Consider the following 19,451-nt stretch of genomic DNA (forward strand, 5'->3'; position numbering starts at 1 on the left):
AATGTTGACTGACCAATGTTGATTGTGTAAATAGTTTCTAAGCTAGTCATTAAATTTCCCCACAGAGCATTGACTGTTTTATGCAGAAGATTCATTCTATCTGTGAATCTTCTGCCTCCACTCTCCTTGTGTAAGACAAGTACTAGCACAAGTTTTAGTCCTGCTTCTATTTGAGCCATGTGTGCTTTCAAATTAATGAACAGTTTTCACTATACAGCTTCCAAATGAAAGAATGTGTTCTACACATGTAATTTCTCAAGTTCTTAAATTAACCTTTTATTGGTTTACAGACTTAATTTACTTAATGCCCATTTTTGGTGAGAACAATTTCAGTTTATACCAGGAAACAAGTAATTTTCTGCATTCGGAAGGGATGATTTACATCAGGATTTAAGGTTTTTGCTTTTGCAAATTCATTAGTAGTTTTGGGAAAGATGATCTGTTTGCCTAATCTCATCTCAGACAACTTTATCTCAGGCAGCAAAAGAAAAGCCAGGCTCTACGCAGAGGGCAGGCTTACTCCACTATCCCTTACATGCTAATCTCCTAATCTTAACAGTGTAGCTATAGCAACCAGCAAACTCCTGTGTCCACCACTGTAGGAAGTGAGGTCTGCAGGATATCCTATCTTGAAGTTGCCTTACAATGTAGCACTGGTTATTTGCACAACTTTACAATTATGTCATTTAGATCATGCAGAGGTTAAAAGATACACCACACTACTAATTCAAAGTTACTTTAAGTTTAACTAAATCATCATGCATCATCTTAAAACTCACATGACACCATCATTATTACGCTAGGAGGCCAGGATTTCACCTGTGTCAGTAAAACCCCTTTTTAAAATTGAATATGTTGCTTTCCTTTTGGCATCATTTCTGTTGGATTGAATCAAAACCACCGGTGGGTTGTTGTCCTCTCAACAAATAAACAGCATATTTACAGAGCAGCCAGAGCTCCATTTTCTTATCAAACAGGGTATGTTAGTGTACTCTGACCCATCTTTTCTTAGAGGAGCACCAGCAAAAAGGGACATATCACCTCTAGTTGCTTGTGATGATTTATTTTCTAGAATGTCCTGGATTATGAAACTGACTGCTGTTTTCTTCCCCCACCCTCCCTTACCTCCTCTCTACTTTACCTCAGTGAGAAATAAATCCAACACTGCCATCAGTGGAGCACAGACACAGATGGAGCGAAGCACCAGCCGTGAAGGATCCAGCCAGCGGGTGCCACGGCAGCCTAGTGCAACCAGAGTCCCCAAAGGCAGTGGTGCTGGGAAAACTACAGGAAGTGGCAGCAGCTCACAAACGACATCGAGTCAGTAGTCTAAAGAGTGTTTACCATTTGATATAAAGATGACAGCATTGTTGGGCAGGCCATGTTTAAAATGGGGTCCAGATCTGATTTTTGATTTGTTTCCCTCATCTGTTGACTATTTGGTAGCAAGTGAAGTCAACTGCCACTGGACTGGTGAGATCCCTTTGGATTTTTTATTTTGGTGCAAGTTTGCAGGAATAAACTTGGTTCTGTGACTGTCATCTTTCTCACTATATGTGAGATCTGGTAATTCAGGATTTTTCTTTCATATTTTATATTTTGCTACAAAAACACATCAGTTAAGAGGTGCTGTTTGAACTGAAAAATGCTGGCCAATATTGAGGTAAGTAAATTCCTATGCAAGTACACCAGATGAAGCTAGACAGATAGGTGGAGAACATATTTTCTGCTTCACCCCGGACATTAGTACTTCTTCCCCTTAAGTGTGAAAATTACATTAAGGCAAGTATTGTGGACTATTTCATAGTAGTAGGAGTGGCCCATTCAGTTCTTAAAGCCTGCACTGCCACTCACTTAAATGGAGGCTGCTTTGTATGAATATCTACTTACCTTCAATTTTAAATGGAAAACAATAGGCAGTGAGCACCAAAATCATTATAGAATCCCTACAAGCCATTCAGCCAATTGAGTCCACACTGAACCTCTTAAGATCATGCCTCTCAGACCCACCCTCCAACACTATACCTGTAATCCTGTGTTTCCCATGTCTAATCCAGTTAGCCTGCACATCCTTGGACGTTATGGGCAATTTAGTATTGCCAATCCACCTAAGCTGCACATCATTGGACTGTGGGAGGAAACCTGAGCACCTGGGGAAAATCCATGTGCCCATTGAGATATTGTGCAGACTTCACACAGACAGTTGCCTGAGGGTGGAATTGAACTTGTTTCCAGTTCTCTGAAAGATTTGGACAATTGCTGGTGTTCCTGGTCCTTTGTGCTGTGAAGCAGCAGTGCTAACCACTGAGCCACAGTGCTGCCCCATGTGCAATTAGTTGCCAAGCTCTTAGGGCTGAACAGTGAATGACTAAAGCTGAATCTTAATTTCCTATATCCTCCTATAAAACATCACTCTGTTAGCATGCAAATTCACAAGTTTCACCATAAGCATACATTGTGTTTAAATTGATAACCGCAACCTTGCTGCACATCCACTGCTACCAATCAAAGGTTGATCATGACACCCACAGATTAGCAGATCTCTAGCTACTTACAGTAATCAGTTACCTGTTGGTGTATAGTTGAAACAGTGCTTATGATGTACAACATATTTTGTGTGCATATATCTTCCAAAGGCGATACATGCTCCAAATAAACTACTTGTATTCTTGTATTTTGGAAATGAATGGGTCTTATCAACTCATTTTAATAACTTCACAATTCCTTAAATTCCTTAAATTTACATAGTATCAAATTTAGACTCACTTTTTATTTTCTCCATGTAGCTTTCTATATGCTATAATTGTAACAAGCTTTTTGTGTTGATTTGATCTGTCGGTGAAGTGGGCAGTATGAAATAATCAATAAGATCTCAACATTAATACAAAGCCAAAATATGAAATAGAGACAGAAAATGCTGGATCCTAACATTGGTTTGTACTGCCAGAGCAAATTTGTTTTTGCGATGATCTTTCACATTCCTGTATGCTCCTGTCGGAATTCTTCCGCTCTATGCAGTCTTACTTGAAACCTACATGAAGTATCGAGTTTTTGCATTTTCCATTTGGACTTCCTTTCTTCTCCATTAAGCCTGTAGTGCCGTTAAGTGTTCAAGCCAGCTCTTCTTTTCTGGAGGTGATAGATTGATATGGTTCCCTAATAGGAGAAAGTGAGGACTGCAGATGCTGGAGATCAGAGCTGAAAATGTGTTGCTGGAAAAGCGCAACAGGTCAGGCAGCATCCGAGGAGCAGGAGCATTCCCGAAGGAGGGCTCATGCCCAAAGCGTCAATTCTCCTGCTCCTTGGATGCTGCCTGACCTGCTGTGCTTTTCCAGCAACACATTTTCAGCATGGTTCCTAATAATTGTCTATGTTAAATTGAGTGCATGACAGATTTACTTCAGTATGCATGTTAATAGTATATTCAAGGCCTTGTTAAGTTACTTATGAAATTCCTTTTAAATAATGTAAAATATGATTGAATTATATTTTACCTCGATACTTATCCTATCTTTGAAGAAGCTTATTCCTCTATCATTCACTTCTGTGTGAACTAACCACCTCCCGTATGTCACCTTCGTGACCTTCCTTTATTTGTGAGCTTCAACACTACACCACAGCGCAAACAAAAATTGAGCACACTCTGCTTAAGTTTTTATAGACAAGAAATTGCAAGTATTTGTGATCTGCACTTTCACCCCACCAAGCTCTTATGTCCAGCATCGAAGAGAAAATTCTACTCATGGTTGATGGTTCCCTTCACTGTGGAGATATCATAGTTAAACTATGTTCAGTCTTCAGCCCAGGTACATAAAACACCTTGTTAGAAGCGATTTTGTTTTTTTAATTAGACCTGAAAGGCTTTGAGAATGCTTGTTTGTTTTTTTTTAATTTCAAGGGGCTTCTATAAATGATAATTACAATTGAACCATTTTTCCAGATCGGTACTGGAACATGCATTTGATTTTTTTTTTTCTTTTCCCTCATCAGGAATGGTGTAGATTCTTAACTATTTACCTGGCTGAAATCTATTAGCCCCACCATTGACCTGATGTCTGATTGTATATAGTGTTTGAAATTTGAAATGTAAAATATAAAAAGATGTATGATTTACAAAGGGAAATATAATTTAAGGGGAACTTGGCATTCAAGCAGGCTATGCCTCACAGAACAGAAATGATTTCATTTGATTGAAATTAGAAAAGACTAATGGAATTTTGAGCATATTGAAAACTAATGATGACTACATTTGTTAAATAAACTGATGGAATTAGATTTCTTTCATACATTCCACTGCAATGATTAGCATTCAACATGAAGCTTGGCTCGCTGAATTTGTTGTACCTCCTGGAATTTTACATTATTTATTCTTTGATATCGGAGACTGAAGCAACTTGTATTGATGTGACTGAGGAACTTACTATGCTAAATGGGGGGGTTTGGTCTGAATTCAAAATCATTGGAACACTTTTTAACAGCTATCAGAGGAGGCTGATCTACATCCTATTTATTTTGTTGCAGCTACTAGCCTAGTTAAATATAAGATCCAGGAGCAGGAGAAGGTAATTCATCCTCTTCAATCTGCTCCATCATTTAGTACAGCCATGGCTGACCTCACCTCTACTTTCCTGCTCATTATTCTCCTTAACCCTCCAAACCCATTACCAAATAAAATCTATCTATCTCTCGATAGATAGCCCAGCATCCACCACATTCTGATGTAATGAATTCCACAGATTTTGAGAAGTAAATACCATAACTCAAGAAATGTAAAAACAAGCTGTATCAACACAGAATATTTTGTAGGTTAATATCTTGTTTCTGTCTTGTTTTATGATTTGGTCTATTAGGAGTCAAGTGAGTCGCAAGGAATCTAGCTAGTCTTAATATGTTCATGCTTTTGCAATGAAAAGCATTAGTCCTTGCTTGCTACTTAACATTAGTCTATGGATAAATACTTAAGAAAACTTGCTTTCTAGATATAGATGTTAAATATAGCTTTGTTAATCACTTAATAGTTCTATAACATTTGCTTTGCTATCAGACCTGTTTTTAGTGGCACACATCCTTTGAGCTCAGGTTTTGGACAGCATTCCAGGACTTAGCATCTTTGAGGTTTTCAGTATAAATGGATATTATTCAACCATCGTATCTGTACAGGTCTTTCAATACAGGTAGCTCTCCTATAATGCAGTAGTTGCGTTCCTACGTGAGACAGTGTTATAGAAAATTGCGCAATATAAATAATGGGGCCTATGAGAAAAACTGGGTTATGGACGAACCACCAAAAATATCAGTAAAAATAGTAGTTAGCCTAACACAAACGATAGCACAGTCTAAGTAAATCTTTAAATCATATTTTAACGAAATGAGTAAATTTAACAATAAAACTAAAATCGCTGATTACAGCACTGTACTTTTCACGAAGCTCTTCAGCAGAAATCATGTGTTGATGGACCATGTGATGCCACTGTTCTCCTCAAGATTTTCCCCCAGTTTGTAATAAAGTTTCTTCTAAATGTAGACTACAATTCCCAGTGTCAAACTAACTTCCAAGGTATTCCTGTTCTAGCTGAATACATTGAATTTGCATTTTGCAGACAGAGGATCCTGAGGCTAGGTTTTGCTGTTCAGCTAGTGCTGGGGATGGAAATCACATACAGTGAAGGGGAGTTTGCTTTATTTAAAAAAAGTCTGCAATTCACAATCTCACTACAACCAAATCTCGTTTAATAAATTCAGAGGAACCTCGATTGTCCGAATATCAATTATCTGAATTTCGGATTATCCGAAGAAGATCTCAACATCCTGAGAGAAACATTACGTTCCAACACTATTTACGTCTTTTGTTTACAATGATTAAATTGCAATGACAGTCATTCTAAATCGAAGAGACTACATTGAAAAAGCGAACACACTACTTACAGATACCAACACTTACCAACTAGAGAACCGAATCACAGCCCTAATAAAAAAAGCTTTAGAAATCTGGAGAATAAAATAAAACTAGCTCCCAAAAAATGAAACAGATGGATCCAACACCCCATGCTTCTACGGATTACTCAAAATTCATAAACCAGGAGCCCCCCTCAGACCCATAGTCTCGCTACCTGGTTCACCACCTACAGATTGGCCAAGAAGCTACACAAAACACTAAAACACTTTGTAGAAGACTCCCATCACTCCATCCAAGAATTCCAGAAGACCAAAGACATTAAGATAGAAGAGGATGAAATAATGGTCTCCTTTGTTATAACAGACCTGTTTACATCAATTGACATTAACCTGGCCAAGGAAACGCTGACTACACTATTAGAAGACCCAAAGACACGTACATCAAACACCACTTCTTCAGCAAGGACAGTATCGTCAAGCTAGTGGACCACACTCTTCAGCTTCAACAACAAAACCTACAGACAAACCAACGGAATACCCATGGAATCTCCGATATCAGGGTTCTTAGCAGAGGTAGTAATGCAGAAACTCGAACAAACAGCTCTGCCAACCATCCAACCCAAACTTTGGGTCTGCTACTTGCATGACATCTTTGTCATCACTAAATGAAACAAATTAGAAGAAACCTTAGAAGGCCATCAATAATACCCTTGCTGGTATAAAATTCACTAAAGAGGAGGAAAACAACAACAAACTGCCATTCCTAGATGTCACAGTAGAGCAAACAGCCAATGGGGAACTTCAAACCAGCGTTTGCAGGAAAACATCACATACGGACCAAATACTGAACTACAGAAGCAATCATCACAATATCCACAAACGAAGCTGCATCAGAACATTATTTCAACGAGCCAACACACACTACAGCACAAACGAATTATGCAGAGCAGAGGAAAATTACCTATACCGTGTATTCAAAAAGAATGGGTACCCAATGAACACAGTCCGCCGATTTCTCAGCAACAAAGAAGCAGACAAAACACGTCCAGAAACCCTAGCCACTCTCCCCGACGTCAAAGACATCTCGGAAATGACTGCCAGACTACTCAGACCCCTTGGCATCATGGCACCCCACAAACCCACTAACAACTAAAACAGCAGTTAATGAACTTGAAAGATCCTACACAGACGACAAGTAAAACTAAGGTCATTTACAAAATACCATGCAAGAACTGTAACAAACACTACATTGGACAAACAGGCATAAAACTAGCCACCAGGATACATGAACACCAACGAGCCACAAAACGACATGACCCTCTCTCGCTAGTATCCTTACATACAGATAAGGAAGGATACCACTTTGACTAGGACAACATATCAATCCCAGGACAAGCCGAACAGAGACATGCATGAGAATTCATAGAAGCATGGCATTCCAACTGGAACTCTATCAACAAACACATCGAGTTACAACTTATCTACCACCCCCTGAGAAAAAGAACAAGAAATGACATCACCACAGGAAATGACATCGACCCAAAGAAAGGGGTGGATGGGTGGGGCTCACTCGCAGTGTGCTGATGACTAATCTGATTGAGGAGCAGACTTAGTAAGTGTTTGCTGTGTCAATCCCATTGAACTGATTAGGGTGTGGGGGAGGCTGCAGGTCCCTTACACACAAGCGCGTGTCTGCTCAGAAATAAACCCTGAGACACAGAGAGGGAGCAAGGCAGACAGAGTAAGAAAAAAAAGAAACTTCAGAAAACTCTGGAACCCAGAGGAGAGGCATTGAATCAATTAACCAAATAATCAATTATCCGACCGAAATAGTGCCCACCCATCTCGTCCGGATAATCGAGGTTCCTCTGTATTCATGCATTATAGGAGAACTACATGTATTGCATCCAAAAATTTATTCTACATTCTTCCATCCTTTCTTTCCTTCAAATATTTATCTGTTTGCTTTAAATGATCTTTATCTAAATTTCCCTTTCTGACAATATGTTCCATGCTTCCAACATTTTTAAAACAAAATCATATCACAGTTAATGACAATTGCCACCGTGGAAATTTTAGAATCATAGAATCCTGACAATGCAGAAAGAGGTAATTCAGCCCATTCAGTCTGCACTCTCCCTCCAAATGGCGTCACATCCAAACCCACCCCCAACCCATCCTTGTAACCCTGCGTTGGGGTTTTACTATGCCCAAACCACCTAACTGGACACTAGGGGGCAATTTAGCATAGTCAATCCACCTTTGGACTGTGGGAAGAAACTGGAGCACAGAGCAGAAATCCACACAGACATGGGGAAAATATGCAAACTCCACACAGTTGCTCAAGGCTGGAATCAAACCTGGTTTCTGGTACCTTGAGGTAACAGTGCTGATCATTGTCCCACCATACCACCAATTAAATTAATTTCATTGGCTCTGAAACCAGAGAAAGGACAAAAATCTTTAAGCCCTTCATAATTTTAAAATATCCTATTAGATCACCACTATGCATGAAAATAACTCTTGTTTCTCAGTTCTCTCCTTCAAACCAAATAGTTATATGAATAATTATAGTTTATCATCCCCATTACACTCTGTTTGAGCTTTGAGGTTTTAATGTCCTTTCGATAATAGGGCCACTAAAATGCTGCACTGTCATGTAATTATTATCTTGGTCAAATCTTCTATTACTATTAATTTTGGACCAATTGAAATGCTTCAATGCTATTTGATTGCTTATGTAGACAAGCAGGAGGCTAGAAGAACACAGCAAGGTGGAGAAGTCAATGTTTCGGGTGTAACCCTTCTTCAAGACTGGGGGTGGGGGTAGAGGGAGCTGCAGACGAAGGGGCAGCTGGTGAGGTAGATAGGAATAGGTGAACACAGAAACACGATACAACCTGATTGGTCGATGGGAGGAATAGATCTGGTTGGTAGCCGGAAGGAAGAGTCAATCAGAGGAATGGAATGGCTTGCTGTGTTCTTCCAGCCTCCTGCTTGTCTTCCTTGAATTCCGGCATCTGTAGTTTTTTTGTCTCCAACCAAATTTGATTGTTTATAGCTTTATTTAAATGCACAAATTCTATAAATTACATTATTTTCCAGAATTTTTCTCATCACATTTCATGTTTAATGATATGGCCAAAGCTAAAATGTATTGCCCCTTCCCAGTCACCCATGAGAAGTTCATGGTGAGACCCTCTTGAATCACTAGTGATGAAGGTGTCTGTGAAGAAATGACAACTATATATGAAAAGGCTAGGCCTCTTGTGGTGTAGTGGCAACATCTGTACACTTGAGCCAGGAGGCCAAGGTTCACTTGCCCCAAGGTGTCCACAGTGTGGTGCTGGAAAAGCACAGCAGGTAAGGCAGCATCCTAGGAGGAAGGGAATCGACGATTCGGGCATAAGCACTTCATTGTATTCCTGATGAAGGGCTTATGCCCAGAACGTCGACTCTCCTGCTCCTCGTATGCTGCCTGACCAGCTGTGCTTTTCCAGTGCCACACTCTCCTCTCTGATCTACAGCAACTGCAGTCCTCACTTTCTCCTGCCCCAGGGATGTGTTCCACCACATTCAAACAGTATCTACATGTCAAAGGAAGGAATGCCATGCAACTTGCAGGGGAGTGTTCCTATTGCACCTGCTTTTACTTGTACTATTGGTTGATAGAGATGGTGGCGATGGCTCAGGAACATGTGAATTGCGTCCTTTCCAGAAATAAAACATGGGAGGCTCTTGGGACGCTTTCCTGCATGAATTACGCTGCGTGGATGCAGACTGATGCTGGAGGCTATTTGGAGTTGGATGCAATGCCAGCCCAGCTGTTTGCAACATTCTGAACTCTGGCTGAGAGAACCAGGTGCTGCGCGCCCGTGCGCGCTCCATGTCAATAGGTCGCGCGGCCCCGGCTGCTCGGAGCGCGCACGTTCCCCTGGGTTACGCGGCCGTGCGCGCCTCCTGTCACCGCAGTGCTCTTCGTACCGGGACCGGACGCCAACAGCCGGCGATACCGTTAAAATGCCGTGAGCGACTGGCGGATCCTCCAGGACTGGTCACCGGCTCCACAACCACCAGCCGGCAGCACGGTAACGGCAGCGAGCAGCAGCGTCCGGCCGATGAGCAGACCCTCGCCCCACGCCCGGCCCGGCCCGGCCCACTGAGTCCAGGGGCTGCTCGGAGCCCCGCCCCTGGGACAGCGGCACCGCCGGCCGCCCGCCGCTGGGGGGCAGCAAATCATGACAGGTCAGTGAGCAAGACTGACCAGGGCTTGGGATCAGAGGGCAACAGGTCAGGGGTCAAGACCGACCAGGTCTTGGGGATCAGAGGGCAACCGGTCAGGGGTCAAGACCGACCAGGGCTTGGGGATCAGAGGGCAACAGGTCAGGGGTCAAGACCGACCAGGGCTTGGGGATCAGAGGGAAACAGGCCAGGGGTCAAGACCGACCAGGGCTTGGGAATCAAAGGGTAACAGGTCAGGGGTCAAGACCGACCAGGTCTTGGGGATCAGAGGGCAACCGGTCAGGGGTCAAGACCGACCAGGGCTTGGGGATCAGAGGGCAACAGATCAGGGGTCAAGACTGACCAGGGCTTGGGGATCAGAGGGAAACAGGTCAGGGGTCAAGACCGACCAGGGCTTGGGAATCAAAGGGTAACAGGTCAGGGGTCAAGACCGACCAGAACTTGGGGTCACAGCTCAATAGGTTGGGGGGAAGATTGACCAGGGCTTGGGGTCACATTGCAATAGATTGGGGGAAAGATTGACCAGAGCTTGGGGTCATTCAGGACAATAAGTCAGGGTCAAGACTGACCAGGACTTGGGGTCACAGCACAATAGGTCAGGGGGAAAGATTGACCAGGGCTTGGGGTCATTAAGGACAATAAGTCAGACGGCAAGATTGACCAGGACATAAGGATCACTGAGGGCAAAAGGTCAGGTAGCATCACTGATCAGTGGAGGTCACTGAGGGAAATAGAGCTGGGGGCAAAACTTGCTAGGATTTGAGGGTTACTGAGAGTAAAGGTCAGTGGAGGGTGAAAGACTGACCAGGTTTTGGGGGGGTCAATGGAGGCAAGACCAACCAGCTTTTCATGGTCACTGAAAGCAGCAACTCTGGAGATAACAATGACTAGATCTTGAGGTATAGGAGCAGAACTGAAGATAAGGGACCAACATTGACCAGTGTTTGGATCCCTAAGGTCAAGAAACTAGAGCAGATCAGCAGACAGTAGACCAGAATGACAGTGATTTGGGAATTACAGAGCAGATACCCATGTCAGAGGAGTCAAGACATTGTGAACAGTTGGCATAGGGTAGACAAAGAGGCAATGCAGTCTGCAGCACATTTTTCAACCATCACTCAGTTAGTGGTTAGTGAGGATCATTTCCGAGTCAGTGGGCATGAGATCCACTCTTGGAATTTAAGCACAAAATCTTTGCTGAAATACCAGTGGAATCCTCCACAACTAAGCAATTCTGTTCATCGAGCCCACTATGTCATTCAATAAAACCATGGCTGATCTGACAGTACCCTGGACTCCCTTTCCTGCCTGTCTCCTTCATAACTCTCGAAGAGTTTAGTGCTGGAGAAGACAGCTGGTCAGGTAGCAACCGAGGAGAGGAGAGTCAATGTTTCGAGCATAATCTCTTCATCACGTATATGGGGCGGACCCAAAGGGGCTGAGAGATAAATGGGAGGGGGGTGGAACTAGGGGAAAGGTAGCTGGGAATGCGATTGGTAGATGGTGTGGGGTGATGGTGATAGGTCAGAGTGGAGGATGGAGCAGATAGGTTGGAAGGAAGATGGACAGATAGTACAGTTCAAGAGGGTAGTGCTGAGTTGGAAGGTTGGATCTGGAATAGGGTGGGTGGAGGGGAAATGAGGAAACTGGTGAAATCCACATTAATCCAGTGTGGTTGGAAGGTCCCAAGGAGGAAGCTGAGGTGTTCTTCCTCCAGGCGTCGGGTGGCTAGAGTTTAGTGGTGGAGGAGGCCCAGCACTTGCATGTCCTTATCGGAGTGGGAGGGGTGTTAAAGTGTTCGGGCAGATGGGGGGGGGGGGGGTAGGGTTGTTTAGTGCATGTGCCCAGAGATGTTCTCTGAAACGTTCCGCAAGTTGGCATCCTGTCTCCCCAATGTAGAAGAGAGCACACTGAGAGCAACAGACAAAGTAGATGACGTGTGTGGAAGTACAGATGCAGAAGGATCCTTTGGGGCCTTGGATGAAGGTGAGGGGGGAGCTGTGGGCGCAGGTTTTGCACCTCTGGCGGTGGCAGGGGAAGGTGCTGGGAGTGGAAGGTGGGTTGGTCAGGGGCGTGGACCTGACGAGGAAATCATGGAAGGAATGGTCTCTTCACAATGCAGGTAGGAGTGTGGAGGGAAATATATCCATGGGATAATGGGGTCTGTTTGTAGGTGGTGGAAATGGCAGAGGATGATGCATTGTATCTGGAGGTTGGTGGGATGGAAGGTGAGGACCGAGGGCGGTTCTGTCCTTGTTGCGATTGGAGAGTGGGATTCAACTCGCGGATACCTCCTCCTACTGCCCCTTCAATCACGACCTCACCTTCCATCACCAAACCATCATCTCCCAGACCATCCACAACCTCATCACCTCAGGGATCTCCTACCCACAGCCTTCAACCTCATGGTCTGGGAACCCCAAACCGCCCGGTTCTACCTCCTATCCAAAATTCACAAACCTGACTGCCCCAGTCGACGCATCATCCCAGCATACTCCTGCCCCACCAAACTTATCTCTGCATACTTTGACACTGTCCTGTCTCCCTTGGTCCAGGAACTCTCCACATACATTTGGGACACCACCCACATCCTCCACCTCCTCCATTACTTTCATTTCCCTGGTCCCCAATACCTCATCTTCACTATGGACATCCATCCCCCATGATGAAGGCCTCCAAGTCCTCCGTTTCTTCCTCTCCTGCCGACCCCAACCAGTACCCTTCCACTGTCACACTCAACCAATTAGCTGAAGGAGTCCTCAACAATTTTTCTTTCGAATCCTCCCAGTACCTCCAGACCAAAGGGGTAGCCGTGGGCACCCACATGGGTCTCAGCAATACCTGCCTCTTCGTCGGATATGTGGAACAGTCCATCTTCCGCAGCAACACCGGCACCATTCCCCACTTTTTCCTCCGCTACATTGATGTATCAGTGCCACCTCATGCTCCCATGAGGAGGTAGAACAGTTCATCAACTTCAGGAACACCTTCCACCCTGACCTCAAGTTCACCTGGACCATCCTGGACAACACCCTCACCTTCCTGGACCTCTCCATCTCCATTTCCGGCGATCGACTTAACACTGAGATCGACTACAAACCCACTGACTCCCATAGTTATCCCATCTGCCTCCTGTAAAAATGCTATTCCTTATTCCCAATTCCTCCGCCATCCCAGAAGGCCTCCTTCTTCAAAGACTGCAATTTGCCCTCCCACGTGGTTGACAATGCCCTCCAGTACATCTCCTGCACTTTCCACACTTCCACCCTTGGATCCCACCCCTCCAACCACAACACGGATAGAACCCACCCACCCCGGCCCTCACCTTCTACCCCACCAACCTCTGGATACATCACATCATCCTCTGCCATTTCTGCCACCTACAAACAGACGCCACCATCAGGGATATATTTCCCTCCCCACACCTACCTGCGTTGCAGAGAGACCATGCCCTCCGTGATTCCCTTGTTTGGTCGATGCCCCCGAGGTGCAAAACCTGTGACCACATATCCCCCCTCACCTTCATGCAAGGCCCCAGAGGATCCTTCAGCACATGAGAGAGATTTACCTGTACTTCCACACACATTATCTTCTGTGTCTGTTGCTCTCGATGTGGTCACCTCTACATTGGGGAGACAGGATGCCAACTTGCAGTACGTTTTAGAGAACATTACTGGGACACACGCACAAAACACCCCTACCGCCGAATCTCCTTCCCTCTCCACCAAGGACATGCAAGTGCTGGGCCTCCTCTGCTGCCAAACTCTAGCCACCAACGCCTGGGGGAAGAAAGCCTCAGCTTCCTCCTTGGGACCCTCCAACTGCACGGAATCAATGTGTATTTCACCAGTTCCCTCATTTCCCCATCTCCCCACTTTATCCCAGATCCAACCTTGCAACTGGGAACCACCCTTTTGAACTGTCATACCTGTTCATCTTCCTTCCCACCTCTCCGCTCCACCCTCCTCTCCAACCTATCACCATCACCCCCACCCCAGTCTACCTGTCACCTTCCCAGTTGCCTATCCCCAATCCCACCCCCCTTCCATTTATCTCTCAGTCTCCTTGGGCCCCCACCCCACATGCTTGATGAAGAGCTTATACTCGAAACAGCAACTCTCCTGCTCCTTGGATGCTGCCCGACCGGATGTACTTTTCCAGCACCACACTCTTCGACTTTGATCTCCAGCATCTGCAGTCCTCATTTCCTCCTTCATAACTCTGTAGACCAAATATCCGTCTAGGTCAGCACTGAAGTCTGGGTGATTGCATGTAATTCATTGCTCCCTGTGGAAGAGAATTCCAAAGACTAATGACTCTGAGAAAAACAAACATTCTTCTCGTCATCTTAACTTGACAGCTTCCTTATTTTAAAGCCGTTCTGTAATTCTAGATTACGCCACACGAGAAAACATCCTCTTAGCATTTATCCTGTCAGCAAGATCACTTCTCGTACTTTGAAACTCCACTGATTGTAGGCTCAATCTTTCTTTGTGAAACAATCCCTTCAGCCCAGTAATCAGCTAGAGAACCTTCTCTGACTTATTTCCATTGCAAATACATCTTTCCTTAAGGCAACTAAAACTATGCACGGTACTCTAGGTTTGACCTTGCAATGTTCCGTGTGCATGTGGCAAGACTTCCCTAATTTTATATTCCATCCTTCTTACATAAATGTCAATGTACCATCTGTCTTCTTAATTACTTGTTGCACTACACATTGCCTTTATGTAATTCTTGTGTGAGTATACCCGGATCCCATGTACCACAGCATTCGGCCTTTAAATAAATATTTTGCTTTTCTATTCTATTTTAGACAGCCATATTATATGCCATCTTTTTGCCTGCTCATTTAACCTATCGAAATCCATTTGTACCTACTCCCCAGTTTGTTTTCCTACCTAGCTTTATATCGTTTGCAAATTTGGCTGCAATACAGACAGTTATTCAAGTTGTTAATATAGAATATACTGTAAATAGTTGAGACTCCACCAGTGATCCCCGTGGCACTGGGCAAATACACCACATCCACTTGTTACATTCTCAAAAGAATTGTTACACCTCAGTGCAGACCTGAGGAATCAGAAAACCAGAACAGTCCTGAGGCAAGCGGTGTTTTTCAGCTGAAGACTCACCTGCCCTCAGTTAGATGTAGCAGGTCCCAGGCATAGAGAGAAGGGACATCTTCCCAGTGCCCTTGCTGATACTTATTCCTAACCACTATCGCTATCTTGTTATTTTCACACTGCTGTGTGTGGGACATTCCTTGTGTAAAATGTTTTCTATCTACATTACACTTCAAAAGCACTTGTTTACTTATAAAGCATTTTGGATGTCCTGAGGTGTAGAAAGGCATTGTATAGATGCAAGACTTTCTTTTTGAGGTACAATATATTGAATTAAATGGGAATATTAAGATCCCTGATGTTCAGTGCTGTGTAATTCTGTAAAGGAGGTAAACAATCAGGATTAGACAGCCCTGCGTATGGTGCCAGTAAATAAAGTTCTACTTGTTTTAAGACTGTAACAATCTCATTTGAAATCAAATATTAAGAGAGGGAATGGGAACCTGGATGTGAGGGTCTGGATCAAATACAAAGATTTACTGAAGATTACAAAACAAGCAAAGGTTTACCAAAGACTCTGTCTGAAAGAGTCATACAGGTGTCAGTGTGATTACTCTAGATGTGATTTTAGTTCCTCATTTTGGATTGTCTGTTCTTGTGTTTTGTATATGGTAAGGGGGTTTTGAAACAGGGCTGTGCAGCTTCAGTGGCAGACTGGACGTAGGTGGCTACAGTGTCTCTGGTTTAGCAACGTGCATTAATTTTGGATGCAAAATATCCTCTACCTGTTTGCTTATTTAAAAACCATTCACTGGTTTGTGTTCTTTATTTCCAAAATGTGGAGGTGCCTGTGTTGGACCAAGTCAGAAATCACACGACACCAGGTTATAGTCCAACAGGTTTATTTAAAATCACAAGCTTTCATCCTGCTGCTCCTTCATCACTCCAAAAACTTGTGATTTCAAATAAACCTATTGGACTATAACCTGGTATTGTGTGACTTCTGACTTTATTTTCAAAGTTTGAATTTCAGCTTTTAACAACCTGCAGATTTCTAACCAAACACTCCTGGTTGGAAAGTTTTGCAAGCTAAATTTTGCTACTCAAGTAACTATGCTTTCCCTGAGTTGTTCTATCTGTCTTTTTTGGGGAGATATTTTGTTGCTTCTGATCCCAGTCCTCTGAACTGTTTGAACAATTTTTAATCTCTGGGTTTTCTGAACTAAAATCCACCCTTGATCATCCTGAATCAAAAACAAGCGAATGACCTTCAAAGTTTTTCCCGCCTGTTGTAAACTTTTCACAGTCAAAACAATCTTCCATTAACACTTCAGGGGCTCCCTGCTCTCTAACACATACTGGATTAAGTCACTGTCTCGGAGAACTGTCTGACCTAGTGATGTTTTTTTTAAAAGGCTTTCACAAAAGCCTCATTCCTGAAGAAGGGCTTGTGCCCGAAACGTCGATTCTCCTGTTCCCTGGATGCTGCCTGACCTGCTGCGCTTTTCCAGCAACACATTTTCAGCTTTCACAAAAGTAGCCCACCCATCTGCAGCACGGTGGCTCAGTGGTTAATACTGCTGCCTCACAGCGCCAGGGACCCAGGTTCGATTCCATCCTCGAGCGACTGTCTGAGTGGGGTTTGCGTTCTCCCCGTGTCTGCGTGGATTCTGCGGAGTACTCCAGTTTCCTTTCACAGTCCAAAGGTGTGCAGATTAGGTAAAATGACCATGCTAAATTACCCATAGTGTTCACAGATATGTAGGTTCGATGCATTAACCATGGGAAATGCAGGGATTGGACAGGGAATAGATCTGGGTGGGATACTCTTCGGAAGGTTGGTGTGGACTTGTTGGGCCGAATGGCCTGTTTCCAAACTGGGGGGACTCTATTAAAAAAATCTGAATCCAAACAAAATGTTACATTGGTAGATTTTCATGATTAAACATGGAAGTAGTATCCAGTGGAGCATAGAGTCTGACATGGATTGACTGGTTTGCATGGTATATTTCTGTGATGTGTGTACTTGCTAATCCTCTGTTATTAGATAACAGCATAGAATTTACAGCGTGGAAATAGACCGTTCAGTCCAACTGTGTGGTATTTGACTTCCATGCCTCCTCCCAACTTACTTCATCTTAACCAGTCAGCATATACTGTTCCTTTCTCCCTCACATACGTATCTAGCTTCTCCTTAAATTTATCTACTTTAGTTGATTTAGCTCTTCCATGATTCTGTTAGCCTGAAGCGGTTATTCGGATTTGTGGAACTGATGACATTTACTGTATGTCCTTTGCAGCCAGTGTTTCCATAATACTGATGGTTCGGAGGAGAAAGAGGTGAAAAACACAAATGAGAATGGTCGTCCTGGAGGAAATTTTGATTGGGTCTACAAAAAGAAAGTAACAAAGGAGAAGCATCAGCAGGGTTTTGGCAAAGGGCCTGGCTGATTTCAGGGAGTAGAAAATAAGGAATACACAAAGGAACAGAAAGCATGATATCCCCTTGATTGGAGACAAAGAAGTCTCTGCCCTCCTTTCCCCGTGTCCCCTTATACCGTTGCTCATCATCTCCCTGCTCCTCTGCTTCTTTTGCCACTCCTCACCCTTCTCCTGCTTCCCTCCTTCCTAGCTCCCACACCCTACGCCCCTGCCCTCTCTACTGCTGGCCAGGTTTCTTCATGGGATGGGGAAATGAGCATTCCACCTTCTGCAGGCAATGCATTCTGGGTTTCAATTGAAAGGGATTATGACCCGCTGATTCAAATCAAACTGATACTAAATTCACAGCCTCCCAGAGAGGGGGCACTAGGTGGCTAGTGTGAAGAGTGGAAATGCGGCATTTGGACAAACAGGGTATCTCTGTTCTGAGATTAGGGTTAAGGCACACATACTCTGAAATCAAGCTCTCCAATTATTATTAAGTTCTGTGACATGAAATAGAAATTCCTGTTACATATGTTAATTTAAGCAATTATTATTTTAAAATAATACCTAAAGAAATTTTATAAAAATACATTTGTTAATAATGAAAATATTTCTGTAGCGGGTGACATTCTTCATCTCTATGTAAACTGTAGAGAGCTGTATGCTGACCTTACTCCAAAAAGCAGCCGTGACAACCTTGACATTAATGAGCACAGAAATAATTCGAGAAAGTGTATTTGGTTTGTTAACCTTCATTGGTGACTCATTTCCCCCATGTTATGCTGTGGCAAGTAATATTCACTCACAGTGAAAGTGAAAAGCTGTCTCTTTCACTAGTCTCTGTTGGTGTTCCTTCCTCTCCACATTGGAGGGTTGATGCCTTGGAGACAGGATGGTAGGAAGCAAACTGTGACATTACAGTGGGAACTCAGGAAAACAAATGCATTCACTGCAAAGTAACTGCGATAACCAGATGCTAAAGCCTGATGGAACTAGGTTTCTGCTGTTGGTGTTTTGTTTAGTGCTCTGCTTTTAAATGTTGCTGGCTCAGACACATTAAGAGTGCATCCAGTAAGAGTGGATTAAATTATTACTCAATTGTACTTAAAAGCTTTGAAATCGGAAGTGGTGGCTTGGCTTTCTTGAAAGCAAGTGTCAATCTGGCCTAGTTGGTGGTGCTGTCAGCTCTGAGTCAGAAGGGTTGAGACTCGCTCCACTGCTTGTCCACAGAATCTAAGTTGACAGGCCTGGTGCCATGCTGAGAGTAAGTGACATTATCTTGATGTATCCTCCTGCGGACTTAGATTTCCTACCCTGTCTATCTTGTAAGCATGAAAGATTATGTGGTTCATGCAAGGAAGCAGATCCCAGTAAAGGCCACTGAAGTTGCCTTACATGTCAGTTATGTCCTAGTTGGTAGTCCTGTTGTCTCTAACTCAGAGGATTATGGACTTGAGACTCAGTTCAGAGACTTGAGCAAATCTGTCCTCACACATATGCAGCATTAGGGAAGTGCTGAAAACTCAGAGATGCCATCTTTGGATTGAGATGTTAAACCAGCATCCTGTCTATCAATACAAGTGGATGAAAACAATCCTGTAGGGTAATTCAAGGTCATACAGTCAACTGGAGTCATGCCAAACACAAAGAAATGTAGTTGTTGGAGGCCACTTATTTCAATCTTGGGACAACACTGTAGGAGGTCCTCAGTATAGTTGTTTTTAATCAATCTGTTCAGACTTGTAATGACACATCTGTTGTGCAGGTGGGGGTTGAACCAAGACCTTCTAGCCCAAAGATTAGGACACTACCACTGTGGCA

General features: G+C 43.7%; 2 protein-coding genes across 6 annotated transcripts in view; both read left to right on the plus strand.

Annotated features, from left to right (window-relative positions):
• The window catches only part of mzt2b (mitotic spindle organizing protein 2B), a 32,560-nt gene extending 28,285 nt beyond the window's left edge, over positions 1–4,275 (plus strand). For all 5 annotated transcript variants that reach the window (XM_088000166.1, XM_088000167.1, XM_088000165.1 and 2 more), the window contains one exon: positions 1,147–4,275. In XM_088000166.1, the coding sequence (XP_087856292.1) occupies positions 1,147–1,328 (182 nt within the window). In that variant the 3' untranslated portion in view covers positions 1,329–4,275. The remainder of the gene's footprint in view (positions 1–1,146) is intronic.
• Positions 4,276–9,781: 5,506 nt separating this feature from the next.
• Positions 9,782–19,451, plus strand: part of LOC122562424 (uncharacterized) — a 67,278-nt gene continuing 57,608 nt past the window's right edge. The window contains exon 1 of the mRNA XM_087999787.1: positions 9,782–10,140. Within this exon, the coding sequence (XP_087855913.1) occupies positions 9,782–10,140 (359 nt within the window). The remainder of the gene's footprint in view (positions 10,141–19,451) is intronic.

The sequence above is a fragment of the Chiloscyllium plagiosum genome, unplaced genomic scaffold, assembly GCF_037043375.1.
Source record: "Chiloscyllium plagiosum isolate Xiang-an unplaced genomic scaffold, Cpla_swu_hap1 HiC_scaffold_24, whole genome shotgun sequence".
Classification (NCBI taxonomy): Eukaryota; Metazoa; Chordata; class Chondrichthyes; order Orectolobiformes; family Hemiscylliidae; genus Chiloscyllium; species Chiloscyllium plagiosum.